Source organism: Aulonocara stuartgranti (genome assembly GCF_965226115.1).
Source record: "Aulonocara stuartgranti genome assembly, chromosome: 9".
NCBI classification, from domain to species: Eukaryota; Metazoa; Chordata; class Actinopteri; order Cichliformes; family Cichlidae; genus Aulonocara; species Aulonocara stuartgranti.
In genome coordinates this window covers 21,095,168-21,112,991 of record NC_138960.1, presented here as the reverse complement: position 1 = coordinate 21,112,991, position 17,824 = coordinate 21,095,168, and the positions used below count along the sequence as shown (strand labels likewise).

Below are 17,824 nucleotides of genomic sequence, written 5' to 3'. Positions count from 1 at the left end.
TGCTGTTTGTGTGACACACTACTAAAAATATAAAAAGTGTTATTGATGACTTATTTATGACGACGTTTTTGACGTGAAAACGCCTATTGCTCGTGTTCACACCGAACGCGATAGAGGCAGGCAGAGCGTCAGGCTTACATGTAAAGTCAATGGAAAGGCGCGCTGACCTGCGATTGCGGCTCCCGCGAAAATTCGGAAGCAGATTTGCGTCGCGAAAACGCCAAAACGCCTGAAACGCGCGTGAGTGTAGCGCGTTTCAGGCGTTTGACTCGCGAAAAAAAACACGCGCGTGAGTTTATGTGTTGCATAACTGTACAAAAAGCGGCGTTTGTCGGAACAGAACGCCGTTTTTTTCGGCGTTTTGAATAATTAAACGGCGTTTTTTACGCCATTTCTTAACCAAACGGGTTAGGAAAGTGGCGAATTTTGGCACTAATGGCTTGCCATATGCATTTTGTGCATACACGCGTTTCGCGTCCCCCGCTCGAGTTGGAAAAATCTGAACTCCAGCGTCAAATCGCGCCGCGACAACCAATCAGGAGCCTGGTGACGTGGCTGTTACCTAGTTCAAAGGGGCAGATCCAGCCAAAGCCCTTTATTCTTCAATAGAAGGAAGGCTAATCAATGCCGTAGCAAACAACCCGGAGCTGTACGACACCAGCTGCTTTCTGTACCGAGACAGGAATATAAAGGACCGAGCTTGGAGGAAGATATGTAAAGAGATCGGGCAACCTGGTAAGTTCATTCATTTTTCTCAAGTTTTCTCTAAAGTTTTCACTGACCCGGGGAAGCCGCACAAAAGCTAGCAAGCCACCGCTATTTTCCCACTGACATACAAATACCGTTCTGCTTTTAGGCATGTTGTCATTTAAGAATATATTTTATTGCCTCTTTTTTCTTAATTTTCATTTTCATACCGGACAGCATTGCATTCTGCAGCCTGATTGACAAATCTGCTCCGTGCCGTGTCTCCTGCGCTTGCCAAATTTATCATGTTTGGTTTTGATAACCATCACGTCCAATAGAAAAAACAGCACAAAAACACCCATAACTATGAGCCTCATTCGGAAATAGACACCTGCACCGCGAGGGGAAAAGGCGCACGAAAGTGGCAGGCAGATGAAGACAAAACACGGCATAATAATACGTTTACGTTTTGCAATCTACAAAGGTTTGCACTTTGAGAATCAATTGTGAGAACTGTGACCAATGTTCATGTGTGTGTGTGGAAAACAGTGTATAAAGTGCATGGCCAGGGGCTAGTTATTCTGAGAACCCCTGCTGCAATAAATGAGGGACCACTGTCTACTCTATGATTATTATATTCAACCTGTTAACATTTAATACTGTATTGATAGAACCAACTGATTCTGAAGCAGAGCATCCCCTGTTGCTTCTCCTGGCTCCCCAGTCCCTGAGCTCCTGCTGCTGCACCCACAGATATGTACAGCAAGCACTGATACCTTTTTAGTCGGTGGGATTGCCTGTGATGACCTTTACTAAATATCTACAACCAATCTGATTATATCCTGTTTTTAGTTAGTTTGTTTTTTTCAATATTGAAATTAAAATCTAGTAGCAGCCTTCTCATTTCTTTGTGTTTTGTGCTGTTTTACAGGCCCACAGGGGAGGACGGCTCCGAGGCAGATGAGGGACGGGTCCCAGGACGGTCCATCGGTGGTGGAGCTGGAGCCACACCAGTCTCCAATGGAGCATTTCCTCCTCAGCCTGGTTCCTGCTCTGGAGAGCAGCTGGTCCTTTTTATTCCTGTCTCTCTGTAAATACTTATATTTTATATATTTATGTTTAATGTATTTCTGTGTGAGAATTTTAATATTATTTCAAATAAATTTTTATAATGACTAATGTCTCAGTTCTACTACACAGCAAATGTTGGCACACGACTTGACACATGTAGAATTTATTTCATATTATACTAATGACAAAATATACTAATACAGTGGGATGCAGAAGTTTGGGCAACCTTGTTAATAGACATCATTTTCCTGTATAAATCGTTGGTTGTTACAATAAAAAAATGTCAGTTAAATATATCATACAGGAGACTCACACAGTGATATTTGAGAAGTGAAAAGAAGTTTACTGGATTTACAAAAAGTGTGCAATAATTATTTAAACAAAATCAAGCAGGTGCATAAATTTGGGCACCACAAAAAAGAAATGAAATAAATATTTAGTGTATATCAATGTGTGTGTCTCCTATATGATATATGGGGTGCCTTTGTCTGGACGTGCTTCCCATCCAGAGCTGCACAGCACAGAGGGAAGTTCCAGCGCTCCTGGAATCCCTCTGTGATGGACCGCCAGTCTCCAGGTGAAGGCACAGCCATGAAGTCGTCCACTAGACAGTCCCAGATGGCCGTCGCTGCCTGGGGGGTGATCTGACACACCGACTCTGTAACTGAACGCTTGGTGCTGAAGGAGTCCCCGGTGACAAGGAACCTGGACAAAATTGTTCAAAATCAGTATTATGTGTACTGCAGTTACAAAATACATTATTCAAATTCCAAAATACTTTGGTGATGTCAGATTTAATCACAAAACTTAAATCTTACATAAAACATTTTGTAATTATAAGGATAATTACAAAATGTATATTAGATAATATCTAAAACAGTTGTGTTTTGTTTTAACTTTAACATATCATAATTTGATTGGTAGCAACTTTCACAACTACAGTGAGCCAATCACTCATAATTCCTAAACATGTCAATCAGGTAGGAATGAAGTGAGACATTAATAGAAATAAAGAGTTGTATGTTGACATGTAGCCCTTTCCTTGCTTAAATCATTAATATTTTTGAAAAATTAATCTGTGATAAGACAGCTTATCAAGATAGAACCATGTAACTAGAGATGAACCAAACTGTTCACAGTTTTATCTAACTCTGTTTTAATAAAGGCTGGTGACCCCTGTTATAGAGTCTGACAGCTGCAGGGATTATATACAAATATTCAACTATCCCAGAATTAAACCAGGTCTAAATAAAAAGAAGTGAGTATCACTACAAGGTTAACTCAGTGGTCCTAATGCTACAGTTTGATATCAGCAAACACCGAGAGCATTCACTGTTAGCATAGCACATCCATGTTAGCAGTGTATAAATGGATGGTTTAGCATATATTAGCACAGGTATCAATAAAGGACTACGTATTAAACACTTTTTACTAACCTCAGGCAGACGGACAGGCGCTCTGCAGGTGGGATTGAGCGCCTGTAGTCGGTGTCTAGGCGGGCGATTCTGGGACCGACGCGGGACAGCAGGTCCTCAAACTGGCCGAGTGAATGACGGTGATAGCGCTGGAATCGGCCGTCATCCAGGCGCAGCTCCTGGAGCAAGTGGTGAAACTCACCAAACTGCTCACGCCTCTGGAGGACCTGATGGACCCAGGTACGGCAAGGATGTCCTTTACGCCGCTACTCTGCTCTCCACAGTAAATAGAGAAGGGAGACTCTCTCTTCAAGCGCTAGCTCGACAGCTGCCATCTTGCAAAGATACCGGTCTTGCAAAACTTCCTCCCACATCCCTCCCACATTTCCGGTTCACGCGCGTTAAAATATGATATTTTGGGGCGCGATGGATTTTTCTTGGACACGCGTAGAGGTGCGAATGTGCACGCGTCAAGTTAGGGGCGTTTGGGGCTTTTTTCACGCGCCCATCGCGTTCGGTGTGAACACACCCTTAACAAGCAGCGGTGCTGCCATAGGCACCTCACCCGTGCCAAAGTGCTCACAGGCGGAGGATAGTCCTCCCCCAGCTGCGAGGTACCCACGGCAGCACCCGCTGCTTTTTGAGAGTAAAAGCGATACCCGCTTTCAAGTCAAAAAGTCGTCATAAATAAGTCTCCAATAACACCAGAAAAAGTCGCCAGATTTGTCGCTAGTCGCTTTTTAGAAAAAAAAGTCGCTAAGGGGGTCTGAAAACTCGCTAAATATAGCGACAAAGTCGCTAAGTTGGCAACACTGCAGCAGACGTTCGCACCTATGCGTCCGAACTGCAAATGACTCGCGCATGAGCGAAGCCGCTGCTCCCGCACTGTCTGTAACCAGTCAGTTCTTCTTTTACTGTTATGCTGTTTTGTGGATCACAAGGTTTAAAACTACTTATAAACACACACCCACACACACAAAGTAACTACACCAGAGTGCCAATTTCGGGTCACTTTTGCCGGTCCAAGCCCGGATAAAGGAGCAGGGTTGGAATTGTGACATTATAAAACAATAATTGCTAAAACAAATTTAATTTGTACTTCTAAATAAATTCTAAATGCATTTAGGACATTTTTTACTCACTTTATGTCTCTTCCACGCTGTTATTTCTCTCTCCAATAACGTAGGTTACAATTACATTTGCATGTCCAATTATGCCAATTAGGCGATGACGTAATTTATCGACTTTTAGTACAACCAATGGCGATTTTCCTTACTGAGGAGTTGGCAACACTGCTTTAGCGCCCTTTCTGCCATGGTGGCTGAGACACAGCGGAGCGGAGGTGGAAGTGCCTGGCTTAAAACAGGACATATTAGCTGCATATAACCTTCAGTTACTCTTTATATAGTTAGGTAGGAGTCAGACCATGTTTCTTTTTAGCTGAAAAACATTACACCCAGGTAACCTGCAGTGTTGAAAACGTGTTCTCCGACGATGTTTGCTACAATACAATTCGTCCTCGTGTAGTAAAATCAGCAACATTTGACCGTCCTGTTGCTCCCATTGAAATTTATATAGCTTATTTAAAATCTAAAACTTAAAATTGTCCGTAGGCTGCTGTTGTTGCCACTGTCCTGTTTGAAATGGAATGAGAGAAGCTGGTTATTTTGTCATATGTGCCGATATTAAACCCCGGAGCAACATTCAGGTAAAAGTGTAAGATCAAATGATCCGTCAATAAAGTATAATGTTGGATCAGTGTTTCAATATTTATATCTTTTATTAGATGTACATGTGGTTTGGTTATTTGCCTTTTGTTTGAAAGTACACTGAGAGAGGAGAGTGATCTTAATAGTTTTTTTTTCATATCAATGTAATTTTTTCATCCAACTGAATACAATCTATTTGTGTATGATTGTCAGACCAAAGAGGGAGAGAGGAAAGAGGGGAACGTGAGGAGAAAGAACAAGGTCAGGAAGAACCAGGTAAGGAAACAGAGAGGGAATAGTGACAGGCAAAACAGAAACTGTAAACTGCTTGAGAGAGTTGACCACCAAAATTGATTTGCCAATCTCAAGGTGAGGCGACATAGGTTAAAATAAAAGAAAAAAAAATCTGCAGAGCCATAGTAGTATCTGCAGTAAAGATCTTTTCATACATTGTATACACTGTACCATAGGCAAAGTTGCCTCCATTTTTATAATTATTTTTTATCAATATTTTGTTCATTTCAAGGACTCTATTTTTGGAGTGAATTTTTATGTATCTATTGTATTATACATACATATTAAAAGTGAATCTCTGTCCAAAATATGCACTCTGTTTACTTCTTACTCACTATGATCATCATTCATCATTTTCCCCCAGTAATTAAGGTTACGATGTGTTTTTTTTTTAAATTCCAATCCATTCTTCTTTTGCAGCATTTAAATAACCTTTAGCAGATTTGATGGTTTTGTTACAGACTTTAAAAAAAGTGTTTTGCTTTTCTTTCACAAATGTGGGGAATGTACAAAACAATGATGTCATGTTTTGTGACGAGGACCCAGACAGAGAGAGACTTTAATTTAAGAATCTTATGATTTAATAAAGAAATCTGCAGACTTGCACAGAGATGGTAAAATGATGATGACTGATAACGGAGATGAAGACAACAGATGACGAGGACAGGGAGGAACAGGGGTTTAAATGCACCAAGGAGACAGTCAGAGGGAACTCAGGACAACTGGAGACATTTAAGGATGCAGGGACTCACAGAGACAGGGAAGAAGTCTCGCTGTGACGAGTTAAGTTTATCTTGCCTGGCTGGCCAGCTCTCTGGGTGCTCCTGCTAAAGGTTTACCGGATAGATCATCGGACAGAGAAGCAACTGATGTAACAGTTAGTGTAATATAAATGCAGGAGAATATTTTTTTAAAAAATAAAATAAAATTACAAATTATGTTTATTGTGTTTAATTTAAGGAGATAGTGATTTGACCCTTACACATTGAATGTCAGTCCTCTAACCTGGATATACAGGACTGGCAAAATAGTGTTTATTCTTTAGGTTTTCTGGGATCTGGTCATTCTAGTGCTATCTAGCTAGAGTAATTGATTAAAAACAACACAATTGGAATGATATGATACATTAAATTATGAATAATGTCACAGAATAATAAATATAGCCTGAAGGTTGCATGGATAAAAGTGCGCATTAACTCCCGCCCCCCAACATCGCGAGAAATAGTGTTCTCGCGATATCTTTCATTGAAAATATGCAATTCTCGCGAGCGTTGACGTGTGCGGGCCTCTCCGAGAAGGTGTGCTTCATGGCAGTTACGGACACTGCGGTAAATAATTTCCTTGATAAAGAGGCACATTAACAGATTTCAGCTGTAGCGGTCGCTACGTAAGTAAAATGCGATGTATCTTAGTATTTAGGTGCACCGTGTGTTCTTTAAATTGGACGGCGTATCCTTGTGGAGAACGTGCAGATTAATTCACGCGCCATAGCAATGAATGCCTAGCATTAGCTAATATCAGCTAGCAGCAAAGATAACGCTATCTGAATAGAGACCAGGCCTTGCTAATCAATGCGGAGCTTCTTGTACTGATTGTGCCGTTGTAAGGTCATCCAAGTGCAACAAAGAGGTTGCAGTTAAGATTTATATATTCCTCAGTTAAAAAGTTCTTAGGGAAAGGTTGAACTTTAGCCCACTTACTACTACTTCACTCAGCTAACGTATACACAACGCGAGGCTAGCGTTCATGCGCATTACCCTGGCTCACTAAAGATCTGATCAAAGACGGCTGCTTATAGATGGAGTTCATTGTAAAATGATGCTAGCGCCCTGCTTTTGTTATTGTTAGTCTGAAGACGTTTTTTATTTCCCCTAGAAATTGTTGACTTGTTAAAGCTTCCCCATCAGTGCTCATCCCCTTGGGGGCTTTTCCGCCTCAGTCTGGTGGACCCAGCGATTAGCGGGTTGCGTAGGTAAGGAGCCCATCCAGTCCCGCCTGCTTTAAAAAAAAAAATCCGGGTGTATGTCCTTTAAATGTTGACCCATTTAGCGATATCCTGTTCATTTTGAGATGATGTAATTTCTCATTGAAATTAAGTGCGAATGAACAGTGTGCACGTGCAGGGGTTTACGCTCTTGTTTCTCAGTGTTTTGTTTAAAGTGCTCTGTTCTCTCGACTGCAGGGTGGTGAAGCTCTGACGATGGAGAATGGACAGGGCACGGGCTCCAAGCTTGGCCTGCCGCCTCTCACCCCAGAGCAGCAGGAGGCACTTCAGAGGGTAAGACGTTAAACTATCTGCTAGTGATCATGTTATAAACAAATGTCCGCTGTAGGGGTGGGCGCTAGAGCCTCAAAATTAAATCACAATTTTTTGCAGTACTGGTTCTTATGATGAAAGAAACAAAAGCTGTGTATTTTTCATTCTTCTTTTCCAATGAAGCTGCAGTCACTGATGACACACTTCCTCATTTGAAGCGTGAATCTATTGAAACAAGGTGCCAGTGGCAGCATTATAGTGCAACAGTAATGACACAGCATAAGTCAAATGTAAGCACAAAAGTAGAAAATAAAATAACTGCTGAACTCCATATTTTAACAATAACTAAAGGAACTTAATCTTGTAACTCATCAGGAGCTGCACAATATTGGCACATAATAAAAGTGAAAAATATTTTCTGTCTGGGGTGTATCTTTGGTCGAGCTTTTTAACCAGCTGTTTAAAGCTATCCTTTTCCGCAATGGAACTGCATCAGTAATTTTCATTTTTCAATTTCCATATTCACAAGGGGTCAAACAGCAGATAGTGCTGCATGTTTGATTTGTCAGATTGTTACATTGCGAGGCGCATAAATGAATGACATTTGTACAGCAATCATATTGCGATATGACACTCTTTTTTTCTTTTTTTTCTTTTTTTAAATATTGTGGAAAATTTTAAACCCGTGTTATCCCAGATCATATACTATGGAAAAGGCCTAGTCCAATGTTGTTTTTCCTTTTCCACTACTCGCCCCCTGAACTAGATTTACTGGCCCTTTAAATATATTTTTACAGGCACAAAAGGAAACAAAACCTCATCTGCAAAGTAATCAATCACTTCAGCTTTTAAATAGTTCATTACACCCCCTAGACTCATCGCTGCATGGTGCCGTCGCTGCGACATAGAGATGAGGTCGCTGCTGTCAGCTTGCATCAGAGTTTTATTTTCATCTTGTTCTTAATTCATCATCTTTATCACTTTGTCAAATAAAAGTTAGTGGACGGGAGTAGCAGAAAATACTATAATTAATTTTTAACTTAATTCTTTACTGCTGTTGTGTTATCATTTTTATTGAGGAAGAACACGTCATTCTTGGCCTTTAATCTTCTAATGTTTAACAGCCTCTTTACTTCTGTAATGTTTCTTTTCATGTGAAACTTGCCATAAACCAGTTATTAAACCAAACCAGTAACTTGCAGTTAGCAACAGGTAATGTGCTATTAATTTGAAATTTATTAACACTGGTTATGAAAATTTTAGATTTTTGTTTTTAAAGTTACCTCAACTATACCACATTAAGCACAGGGATATGTCTACTTGCAATACTTTTATTTCTTTTGTGTCACATAAAACCCAACTTTCATAACTTTTAGTAGGAGATTAGAAGCCCCTTTCAGATGTTGAATGCGTTACCATGTGGGCTTCATCTGTCTGTTAACATGACTGAATTCAGACAGTGCTACAAACTTTATGGGACAAACCACAATACACCAAAAGACCTGTAATGAATTAGGTTTTAGTTTAATGACTCAAGTCAGATCCTGTTGGTTCTTAAAGGAATGTCAGTCTTCTTCTTTTGGCTAATTTTAAATAAGATATTAATGAAGTTACAGCTGTTGTTCTTCATGGTTAAACATGTGCCAATCTACCTGAAATCTTAAGGCACATCAGATAGGAGCCATTGATTTTGCTGCGGTTTCAAGATCAAGCAGTATGCAGTCAGACTTTAAGTGATACACCTGTTATTGGCTCTCTTTTACTAAGGGTTCCTGTAGTTACTTATAGGAAATAGTGGCTGTAATGTAAAGGTGTGTCTGAAAGAGCTACAGATGGCCGATACCAAAGTGTTTAATGTGCTTTTTAACTGTATGCATATTAATATCCAAGACTGAAAGTAGAAAAAGTAGCTTTTATGTGGGTGGATGAAACTATTACATCCCCGTATTTAAAATGATTTATCCCCAAATCTGACTAAAATTTGCAAAAAGAAGTTTCTAGAAGTCAAATATGCCAATGAACAATGAAACATCAAGAACAACCAGACTTTCCAGCATTTCAAGTATTTATCTTAACTGCACCATCTGCAAATATCTCCCAAAACCTGCAGTTATTCAACTGTTTCTAAACTGCAAATAATTAGTTTATTATTATATGGGAAATCCTGTTTTGTTTTGGGGTTTTTTGTTTTTTCCTCTTATTATACTTTTTAAAAATGTAGGATTAAATGAAAGTTTGGATTTTAGCCTAGTTTTTGCATGCCGTGTCACATAGATGAACTGATCTTTTATTCATCTGTGGAATTTACATGTAATTTCGCTTCTCCTCTCCCAGGCTAAGAAGTATGCCATGGAGCAAAGTATTAAGAGTGTGTTGGTGAAGCAGACCATCGCCCATCAGCAGCAACAGCTCACCAACCTCCAGGTGAGATGTGTGAAACTATCTGGTAATGTGCCAAACAAAATCTTTGTTGTGCATGTGTCACCTGTGAGTCTTGACTGTAGACAGAATATCATAGTCTTTTCTCGCACTGGTAATTCAGCCATCTCTACTGTCACAAGTCGGTTTGGGCTTAGCTCTTTGGGAAGTCTTGCCTTTCTTCTACCACGTGCTGTGAAAAAGAACGCATGTGTAGACCTTTTGCCCTTTGCTTTTGCCTTTTGTTCTCTTTCAGATGGAGACGATCATCATGAAGGCTTTGGTTATCATGTTAAATGCTTTGCACTTTTAAAGGGAACTTGCTTGTATTTGTTTATTGCTGTGTGGTGAGCTATAATTTAGCTAAAGGAGGTAAATCCTCTCTGTATATTGTTTAGAGGGAGGGTCTGATTATAGTGTAAGCCTTACTGCTTTTGTCTATTTAGCAAAGCAATGACCTTTTAAAAAAAAAAAAGAAAGAAAGAAAAGCAAAGCTAAGGGATATCTAACCTACTTTTCAGCACTTTTTTCATCTTTACTGTCTTTCAGATGGCAGCAGTGACAATGGGCTTTGGAGATCCTCTCTCACCTTTACAATCGGTCAATAGATTATTAAATTTTTTTTTTTCTGTGCGCATTCCCAATGGAAAGGACTGTTACCCTTCTTTTACTGTTGCAATAGCAACAGTCCCTGCCTTTTTTCCTAACCAAAGAATGCATATTTTATAAGAAAACATGGCTTTCAACACCTAACGTACCTGCGACTTTACTGCAATCTCTTCTGAGATGACTGACTGTTGTTAATTGTCGAAGCGCTTCCTTTGCTTTCTTGCGTTGCAGTGGGATATTTTGTTTGTGTATTTTTTATTATTTTTTTTAAAAGAAGAAGATAGAAAAAAGGCTGTTTAAAACACTTTAAATGGCTTTTATAGGACTTTATTGGAGGTTTGTAAATGTGAGAAAAGTCACGTCTTTTTGAAAAATATGCATTTGCTCATTTTACAAAACAAAAAAAGCAAAGCTCTTGGCATGGGACAAAAGAGGGATAGCAATCCCTTTAATGGACCAAAATGAGAGAAATTGTGGGACAGGGCTATTTTTTGGCCATCTCAAAGTCAAGCTCTTTTTTTCTGTTAAATGAACAAGTCATCTTCCCTCGATGTTATACTTTACGAACTTATTTTTGTTGGTGACACAGTGAAAGTTAAGAGAAGCAGTAAAGGCGTCAGTAAAACAGAGCAGCTTTCAGGGATTAAAGCGCCCCTCACCTTAGACTTGAGAAGAAAGTTTCAAATGCTTTCATCAAGACTTTGTATGGATTTCGTTTGAACTCCACGATTACTTTTGTTACCTTACTTGCATCCCCGGACTACAGGTCAGTTACTGAAGCCAAAATTTTTGTGAGGGCTGTGCATGTCAATCACATCAATGTGTTTTCCTCCATATGTCTGTTCAGTAGTAACAGAATAGAGGACATACTGTAATCGCCTCTGATGACATCAGTGTTTTTTTGTTTTTGTTTTCTTTTTATAAATGTTAATATTTTTCCCACAAAGTTCTGTCCATTGCAGTATCCCATTATTACCCTATTTACCTGTCCAGACCCCCCTTTACTTGGAATTGGCCTCTAACAATTTTGGGGAAAGCAAGCACAGTAGAAAATACACATATATTCTTTCTGTGTGTGTGTATGTGTGTTTGTTTCTCCTCCTTTCTTTTACTCTCTAATGCTTATTATGTCTTGTTTCCCTTGGTTGGTAGGTGGCAGCTCAGAGGCAGCGCGCTCTAGCGATCATGTGTCGGGTGTATGTGGGCTCCATATACTATGAGCTTGGTGAGGACACCATCAGACAGGCTTTTGCCCCGTTTGGTCCAATCAAGAGCATTGACATGTCTTGGGATTCGGTTACAATGAAACACAAGGTCAGTGCTGAACTTTGACTTGAGACGTGGCGTAGATTGCAAAGAAAGTGTGTGCAGGTTATTCTTGACCTTTGTCTGACAATGCAGGGATTTGCCTTTGTGGAGTATGATGTACCAGAGGCTGCTCAGCTGGCCCTGGAGCAGATGAACTCAGTCATGCTGGGAGGACGAAACATTAAGGTATGTTGGTGTGGAGAAAAACATCTTTTAAGTGCTTAAGATCATGTGGACAGAGTTTGAATAGTTGGATACACCTGGGCAGGATTTCTGTCATAAAAGCTGTTAAGATCCAGTAGCTATACAGCAGTATCATTATGAATATTTTAAAACATTCAGAAAGCAAGACAAGAAATACTGCTCCTCTTATCGATACACATGGTTATCCATATCCAGACTTTTATTTTATTTTAATGCATATATATGTTGCAGTTAAGCAAAAAAAACTTGCAGGGAAAGAAGGGTGTTTGGCTTTACTGTTAGCTTCCTTTATGAAGAACAGGTCTGGAACAGACCAATGTCTGATTGTATTGTTGCAACCCTAGTTATAAGTGAACAGGTAAAAGTGTATCGAGACTCAACATTTCCATGTGTTTATTTTATTTTTTTATTCTTTCATAACTTCATAGTTTTTTCCCAAGCTGTTTTTAGGACTGATGGCCCGCCGGTCGGGTAATACACTGGTGGGAACCCTACTGGTATTTAGATTACTTCCTGCCATTAGGAATATGAAGTCCTGATATGCAAAATTGCTTAAATGTATAATCTCAGTCACTTTATTTAAGTGAAAACACTAATTTGTGATTGTGCTTGTGTTTTTGTTAATTTTCAGGTGCGTGTTGTATGAATGAAGATGTGTGTGTAGTTTTTTTGTTTGTTTGTTTTTTTGTGTGTGTCAGTGCGCAAGTGTGTGTTGGCCTTCCATGATGTCATCAAGGCTTGTGTTAGTGACCAAGTGACCAGTGGGATGCCTAGCAGCAAATAACATCGCTCTGTGCCCATGGACTGCTGATGATGGGTTGCGTCTGGTTGGTGTTACTTGGCCGCCCCATCTGTAGTACAGATCCTAGTCTCCCTCAGACGCTCGTCTTACTCGGGGAGCTCAGTTCTTTTGCAAAGGAGAGTCTGTGCAGCGCTAGCACCAAATATTCAATGCGTTCCTTTAGCCACTAGTTCAGACTGCAGAAATGTTGTGTTTTTAATACAAAGTGTAGTTTCTCTATAATAGTATTACAGCTATTTACAGGACCGGATTTGCATTGTAAATGAGTTGATATTTGACACCCTTATAGTCAGGTTCTTTTTAATTATTGATCCTCAGCTAGTAGATGTCTTTTTGTAATATCTGGCTTTTAAAGAAAGAGAGAGAGAGAGAGAGAGAGTTAAGTTTGATTTGGTTATTCTTTTGTCTAATGATTAATGTTATCAGTATTTTATCCTTGAAATTTTCTCCTGTTGGGAAAATGCTATAGTGTTTTGTAATTTAAAAAAACACTTATTAGAGGAGACGAGTGGCTTTGACTGAGCTTGGTGGCTGGTGAAAGTAAGCCTTGCAGGGACATAGAGCTTTGTGGTAGGTGCGTTCTCAGGTAATGCAGTAAAGGCTTTACTCAGTAGCCCTGGTGGTTTGATCTGTGCTATAGGTTGGGCGGCCAAGTAACATCGGTCAGGCGCAACCCATCATCGACCAGCTGGCAGAAGAGGCGCGTGCTTATAACAGGATCTACGTGGCGTCCGTCCACCCTGATCTGTCAGATGACGACATCAAGAGTGTGTTTGAGGCCTTTGGAAGGATCAAGTCATGCACGTTAGCCAGAGACCCCACCACAGGGCGACACAGAGGCTTTGGCTTCATTGGTGAGCTTGGGGGGGTGTCGCATTCTCTCGTACCTTCGTGTTGCTATAAATCTGCTACTAACTGCGGTTTTTATTTCCTTTACAGAGTATGAAAAGCCTCAGTCAGCCCTGGACGCCGTGTCTTCTATGAACCTGTTTGACCTGGGTGGTCAGTACCTGCGGGTGGGCAAAGCAGTAACGCCTCCCATGCCCTTACTGACCCCCACGACCCCAGGTGGTTTGCCACCTGCTGCAGCTGTGGCTGCAGCGGCAGCCACTGCTAAAATAACAGCCCAGGCAAGTATGAATCCCTTCCAAAGGGATTTAATGGCCTTCCAGGTAAATATGACACAGAACTAGCTAGCTATGACACCAGTACAGATAACATTAGCATTTGTACTTAGAGAAGGCCACTTTGTTGTCAGTTTATTATTGGTATTATTAAAAATTAAAAATGTAACCTTATTTTAATGCAGTTTGACGTCTTCAAAACTCAAACAGAACCTATAAACACGGTGAAAGACTCATTTGTTTTTATATGCTGTATATATGTTAACCTGAGTGGTAAAAGTTCCTCACCTTTACTGATTAGCAAAGCTCTTCCTTGTATAATGTCATAATTTTAAAAGTTTAGCATCACTGCTTAGATATTTTTGACTTGCTAAGAATACTTAATTACTTTTTAACCTCGATTCTCATTGAAGAGAGGCAATGTTGAGTTGATTGTTTGCCATGTTGTGTGATTGTTGACTGTGCTGCCTTGTGTTGTGTTCTGTGTGTTTCCTTTGCCTAATGTCTTCGGCCCCCCCTCTTTTAAGGAGGCTGTAGCTGGCGCGTCAGTCTTAGGAGCGTTAACTGCACCTCAACTTCTCAGTCAGCAAATGGGAATACCTCAGGCTGTTATGGCTGCCCAGGCACCAGGGGTCATCACAGGTATGCACCAAGACATGAGCAAGTCCTCTTTTTGTGCTAAAGAAATGGTTTTAATTTAACTTAGTTGTGCTGTTAAAAACATACAGCTTTAAAGACAGTGAACACACTGTTAGTTTGAACACTTTTAACTGCATGGCATCTGGAAAATGAGAAAATCAGAAGTGGCTGTAAACTTGCTTTCCTGTGAGAGTTATCTTAGTGACTTCATGTCTCACCTACACTTGAACTTCAAGTGACCCAGTGGCATCAGCCTTGTTTATTTGTGCCGTTGTAATATTTTTAGTCATGACAGTATTTCCTGCCATGAATTTATTAATCTGTTTCTCCTATAACTTTTTATACTTTACAGGAATTGGCTCATTGGTGTAATATGGATAATGGAAAATTGTGTGAGGTTGTTTGTGACCTCCTAATTGGGCATTTTAAGTATTTTGAGCTCTGAACTTTTCCGCATAAAATATTTTAAAACAGATGGATGAAAGGGTGAAACGGCTATAATAATTCATAGGGTTTTTGTTTTCTTTAACAGATGATCTAATACATTTCATAATACAAATAAGACCCTAATTTAAACAGGAAGTATTCCTGTATAAATGACTCTGTTACAGCAGTCACAAAAATAAGGGGTTGAAGCTCCTTCAATCAAGTGGACTAAAGGAGAACGGCGCGTTAAATTTTCAAATGATGGATTTTGTGTAGTGATGTCAGCATTAATCTCATTAAAATGATGTTAACACCATAACCGCATTAACGCAGCAAATCTCCGTTAGCGGGTTAGCGTCAACGTGTTAGCGCGGTTAGCTCATTGACGCCGTCCAGCCCCACGCACGGGGTGATCTGCCCTAACTCGCTTACTGAAATTTATGGCGTTAACTTCATTTTAACGAGATTAACGCCGACAGCACTAATTTTGTGGTAGAAATTTCAATAAATGAACCACATTTTCATTAGTCAAATTCAATTAGTCTGACATCTACCCTGGTGACTTGGTACTGTGTGTAATTTTTTGTTTGTGAGTTTTTCTGGTTGATATTTTTGACGTTGAGTTGATGTTATAGATGATGGGATTGTCTTATCCAGGACTAATAGTTGTACTGTGGACCTGCCCATTGTCACTGACTGTGTCTGCCTTCCCTGGAAAGGTGTGACTCCAGTGCGTCCTACCATACCAATGGTTCCCCAGGTCGGTCTTGTGAACCCCGTGCTCGCGTCACCGCCAGTGCTGTCTAATCAGGCTGGTGGCTCCAACCAACAAGAGAAGAAAGAGGAGAAAGAAGAGACGCTTCAGGATGGTACAGGGCAGGAGATGCTGAGTGATCAGGAGCACATGAGCATCTCAGGCAGCAGTGCGAGACACATGGTGATGCAGAAACTGCTTCGAAAATCAGAGGTGATTTTATTTTTTTAATCTAGGAACACTTATTTACTTCCTTATCATCACTTGTGTTTACTTTATTCCTGTCCTTCTACTCTGCAGTCCACAGTGATGGTGCTTCGAAATATGGTCGGACCAGAGGACATTGATGATGACCTGGAGGGCGAGGTGACGGAAGAGTGCGGGAAGTTCGGCTCCGTGAACAGAGTCATCATATACCAGGAAAAGCAAGGAGAAGAGGAGGATGCAGATATCATTGTCAAAATCTTTGTAGAGTTTTCCATGGCCTCTGAGATGAACAAAGCTATCCAGGCACTCAACGACCGCTGGTTCGGGGGTCGCAAAGTTGTCGCCGAAGTGTATGACCAAGACCGTTTCAACAGCAGTGACCTCTCTGCATAAAGTGTCGGAAATGGCTCACCAGCACCCATCTCCCATAACTGTCGCCCCAAACCCATCTCAGCCACAGTCACTGCAGCTAAAGATGCGGGCCTCTGAAACCTATTATGGTCTCCTCTTTGTTTTTGTTTTTTTGTTTTTTAAAATTGCTGTTGATATTAATGTTAAAAGCTCCATTTGGGAGATTCATTAAGACATTTCTGTGTCAGATTTTGTTTTTCTTTCTTTTTTTCTTTATTTTTGCTTTGTGATCTGTGAAGACTCCCTTTTGGTGCAAGTTTTGAATTTTTGTAATCCAATCTGGTAAAAGTTTAAAAGAAAAAATTAGTTTTTGTTTTCTTGCTTTTAGCCCCTTTTATTTTCTTTCCTGAAATTGCCGAACATGTAAAACACTTTTTCTTTGTACAATAAAGGTTATTGTTTGTCCACAAAAAGTGTGGCGTTTATAATCTTGTAGCAGCGTAACTCTTCAATTTATTTAGATGTATGAATAATTTCTTATTCAGTTGCTCATTAAGCCATTAAGTACAAAAAGGCAGCTACAACTGCTGGTCTAAACGAAGCAAGATTACTTATGCAATTATGTAATTATATATTAATTATTAGCAAGATACATTATGTCAGCTAAGTCAAGTTCAAAGCTGGAAGGTGCCTTTGTTTTCAAGGGCTCGATCACTATGGTAACCCATGCTGACCATATAACCTGGTTCAGAGTAGGTTATGTTCAGATTTGGGTCTAAAATTTGATTCAAATGCCACATTTACATTAATTTTATTTACAATACACTAAAAGTAATGTGTAGGGGGGTTTTTTTTGTTGTTTTTTATTTGGGGGTTCTGTCAAGCTAGCTAAGCTTTAGCTGGATTGACTTTTTTCCCCATTCATATTATGTTTTGAGCCACATGCTGCCTAAACTGATCTCGATAAAACCACTGCACAAGATATTATCTGCTCTCTTTAGTATAAAGAAGTATTCATAGTCAGGCCTACATCAGTAAAAAGCCATATAAATATGTGCAGAGATTTTGCAAGTAAGCAAAAACTATTTAAAATTTTAAGATTCAAAAACCTTTTCTAGGTCTAGAAATACTTTTAACTCTACTAGACTTTTTCACTCGTGTAGTGAGACTGGCATCTGTGCAAAAGGAATAACATTTTATATTTATTTATTGAATTTTAAACTGGAGTAGTTAGTGACTTTGTGCAATTTTCTCCCATTGAAAAACCATCCAGTGGGCTGAACTGAACTTTGGCAGGCTGGTTGTGGCCCCTGGTGGCATCGTGGGCCTACAGTAGTGGTTGGTTTTCAGACCTGAAACACACAGGATCAGAGAGTAGTAAAATCTTTTTGGTGTTTTCAGGAAAGAGTGTGTGATTTCACATGATGCCATGGTTAAATTGTTTGGGGATAGAAATAAGACTCATTGGTTGTAAAATTGCGCAATATTAACATTTTATTGCTCAGAATTGCCCTCAGGCAGCCCCATGTCCAGTAAACGTTTCATGAAT

The 17,824-nt window shown here is 39.9% G+C and overlaps 1 protein-coding gene and 1 long non-coding RNA gene across 5 annotated transcripts; one reads left to right on the top strand and one right to left on the bottom strand.

Moving 5' to 3' along the window:
• Positions 1-1,905: 1,905 nt before the first annotated feature.
• LOC309713996 lies at positions 1,906-4,415 on the bottom strand. The gene is made up of 2 exons (XR_014278779.1): positions 3,195-4,415; positions 1,906-2,463 (listed from the first exon to the last, which is right to left on the bottom strand). It is a non-coding gene; the product is annotated as an uncharacterized lncRNA (long non-coding RNA).
• Positions 4,416-4,494: 79 nt separating this feature from the next.
• Positions 4,495-16,763, top strand: LOC309713995 (poly(U)-binding-splicing factor PUF60-like). Of its 4 annotated transcripts, none has more exons than XM_082546014.1 (13): positions 4,495-4,585; positions 4,787-4,881; positions 5,096-5,158; positions 7,359-7,454; positions 9,768-9,857; positions 10,401-10,451; positions 11,613-11,774; positions 11,862-11,954; positions 13,415-13,628; positions 13,714-13,904; positions 14,426-14,540; positions 15,683-15,930; positions 16,018-16,763. In XM_082546014.1, exons 2-13 carry the CDS (start codon positions 4,822-4,824, stop codon positions 16,315-16,317), a joined length of 1,683 nt encoding a protein of 560 aa, XP_082402140.1. In that variant the 5' UTR covers positions 4,495-4,585; positions 4,787-4,821; the 3' UTR covers positions 16,318-16,763. The 4 variants fall into 4 exon arrangements, with proteins under 4 accessions (XP_082402140.1, XP_082402139.1, XP_082402142.1 ...); XM_082546013.1 differs by having other exon boundaries at positions 13,714-13,946; XM_082546016.1 differs by lacking the exon at positions 10,401-10,451.
• The last annotated feature ends 1,061 nt before the right edge of the window (positions 16,764-17,824 follow it).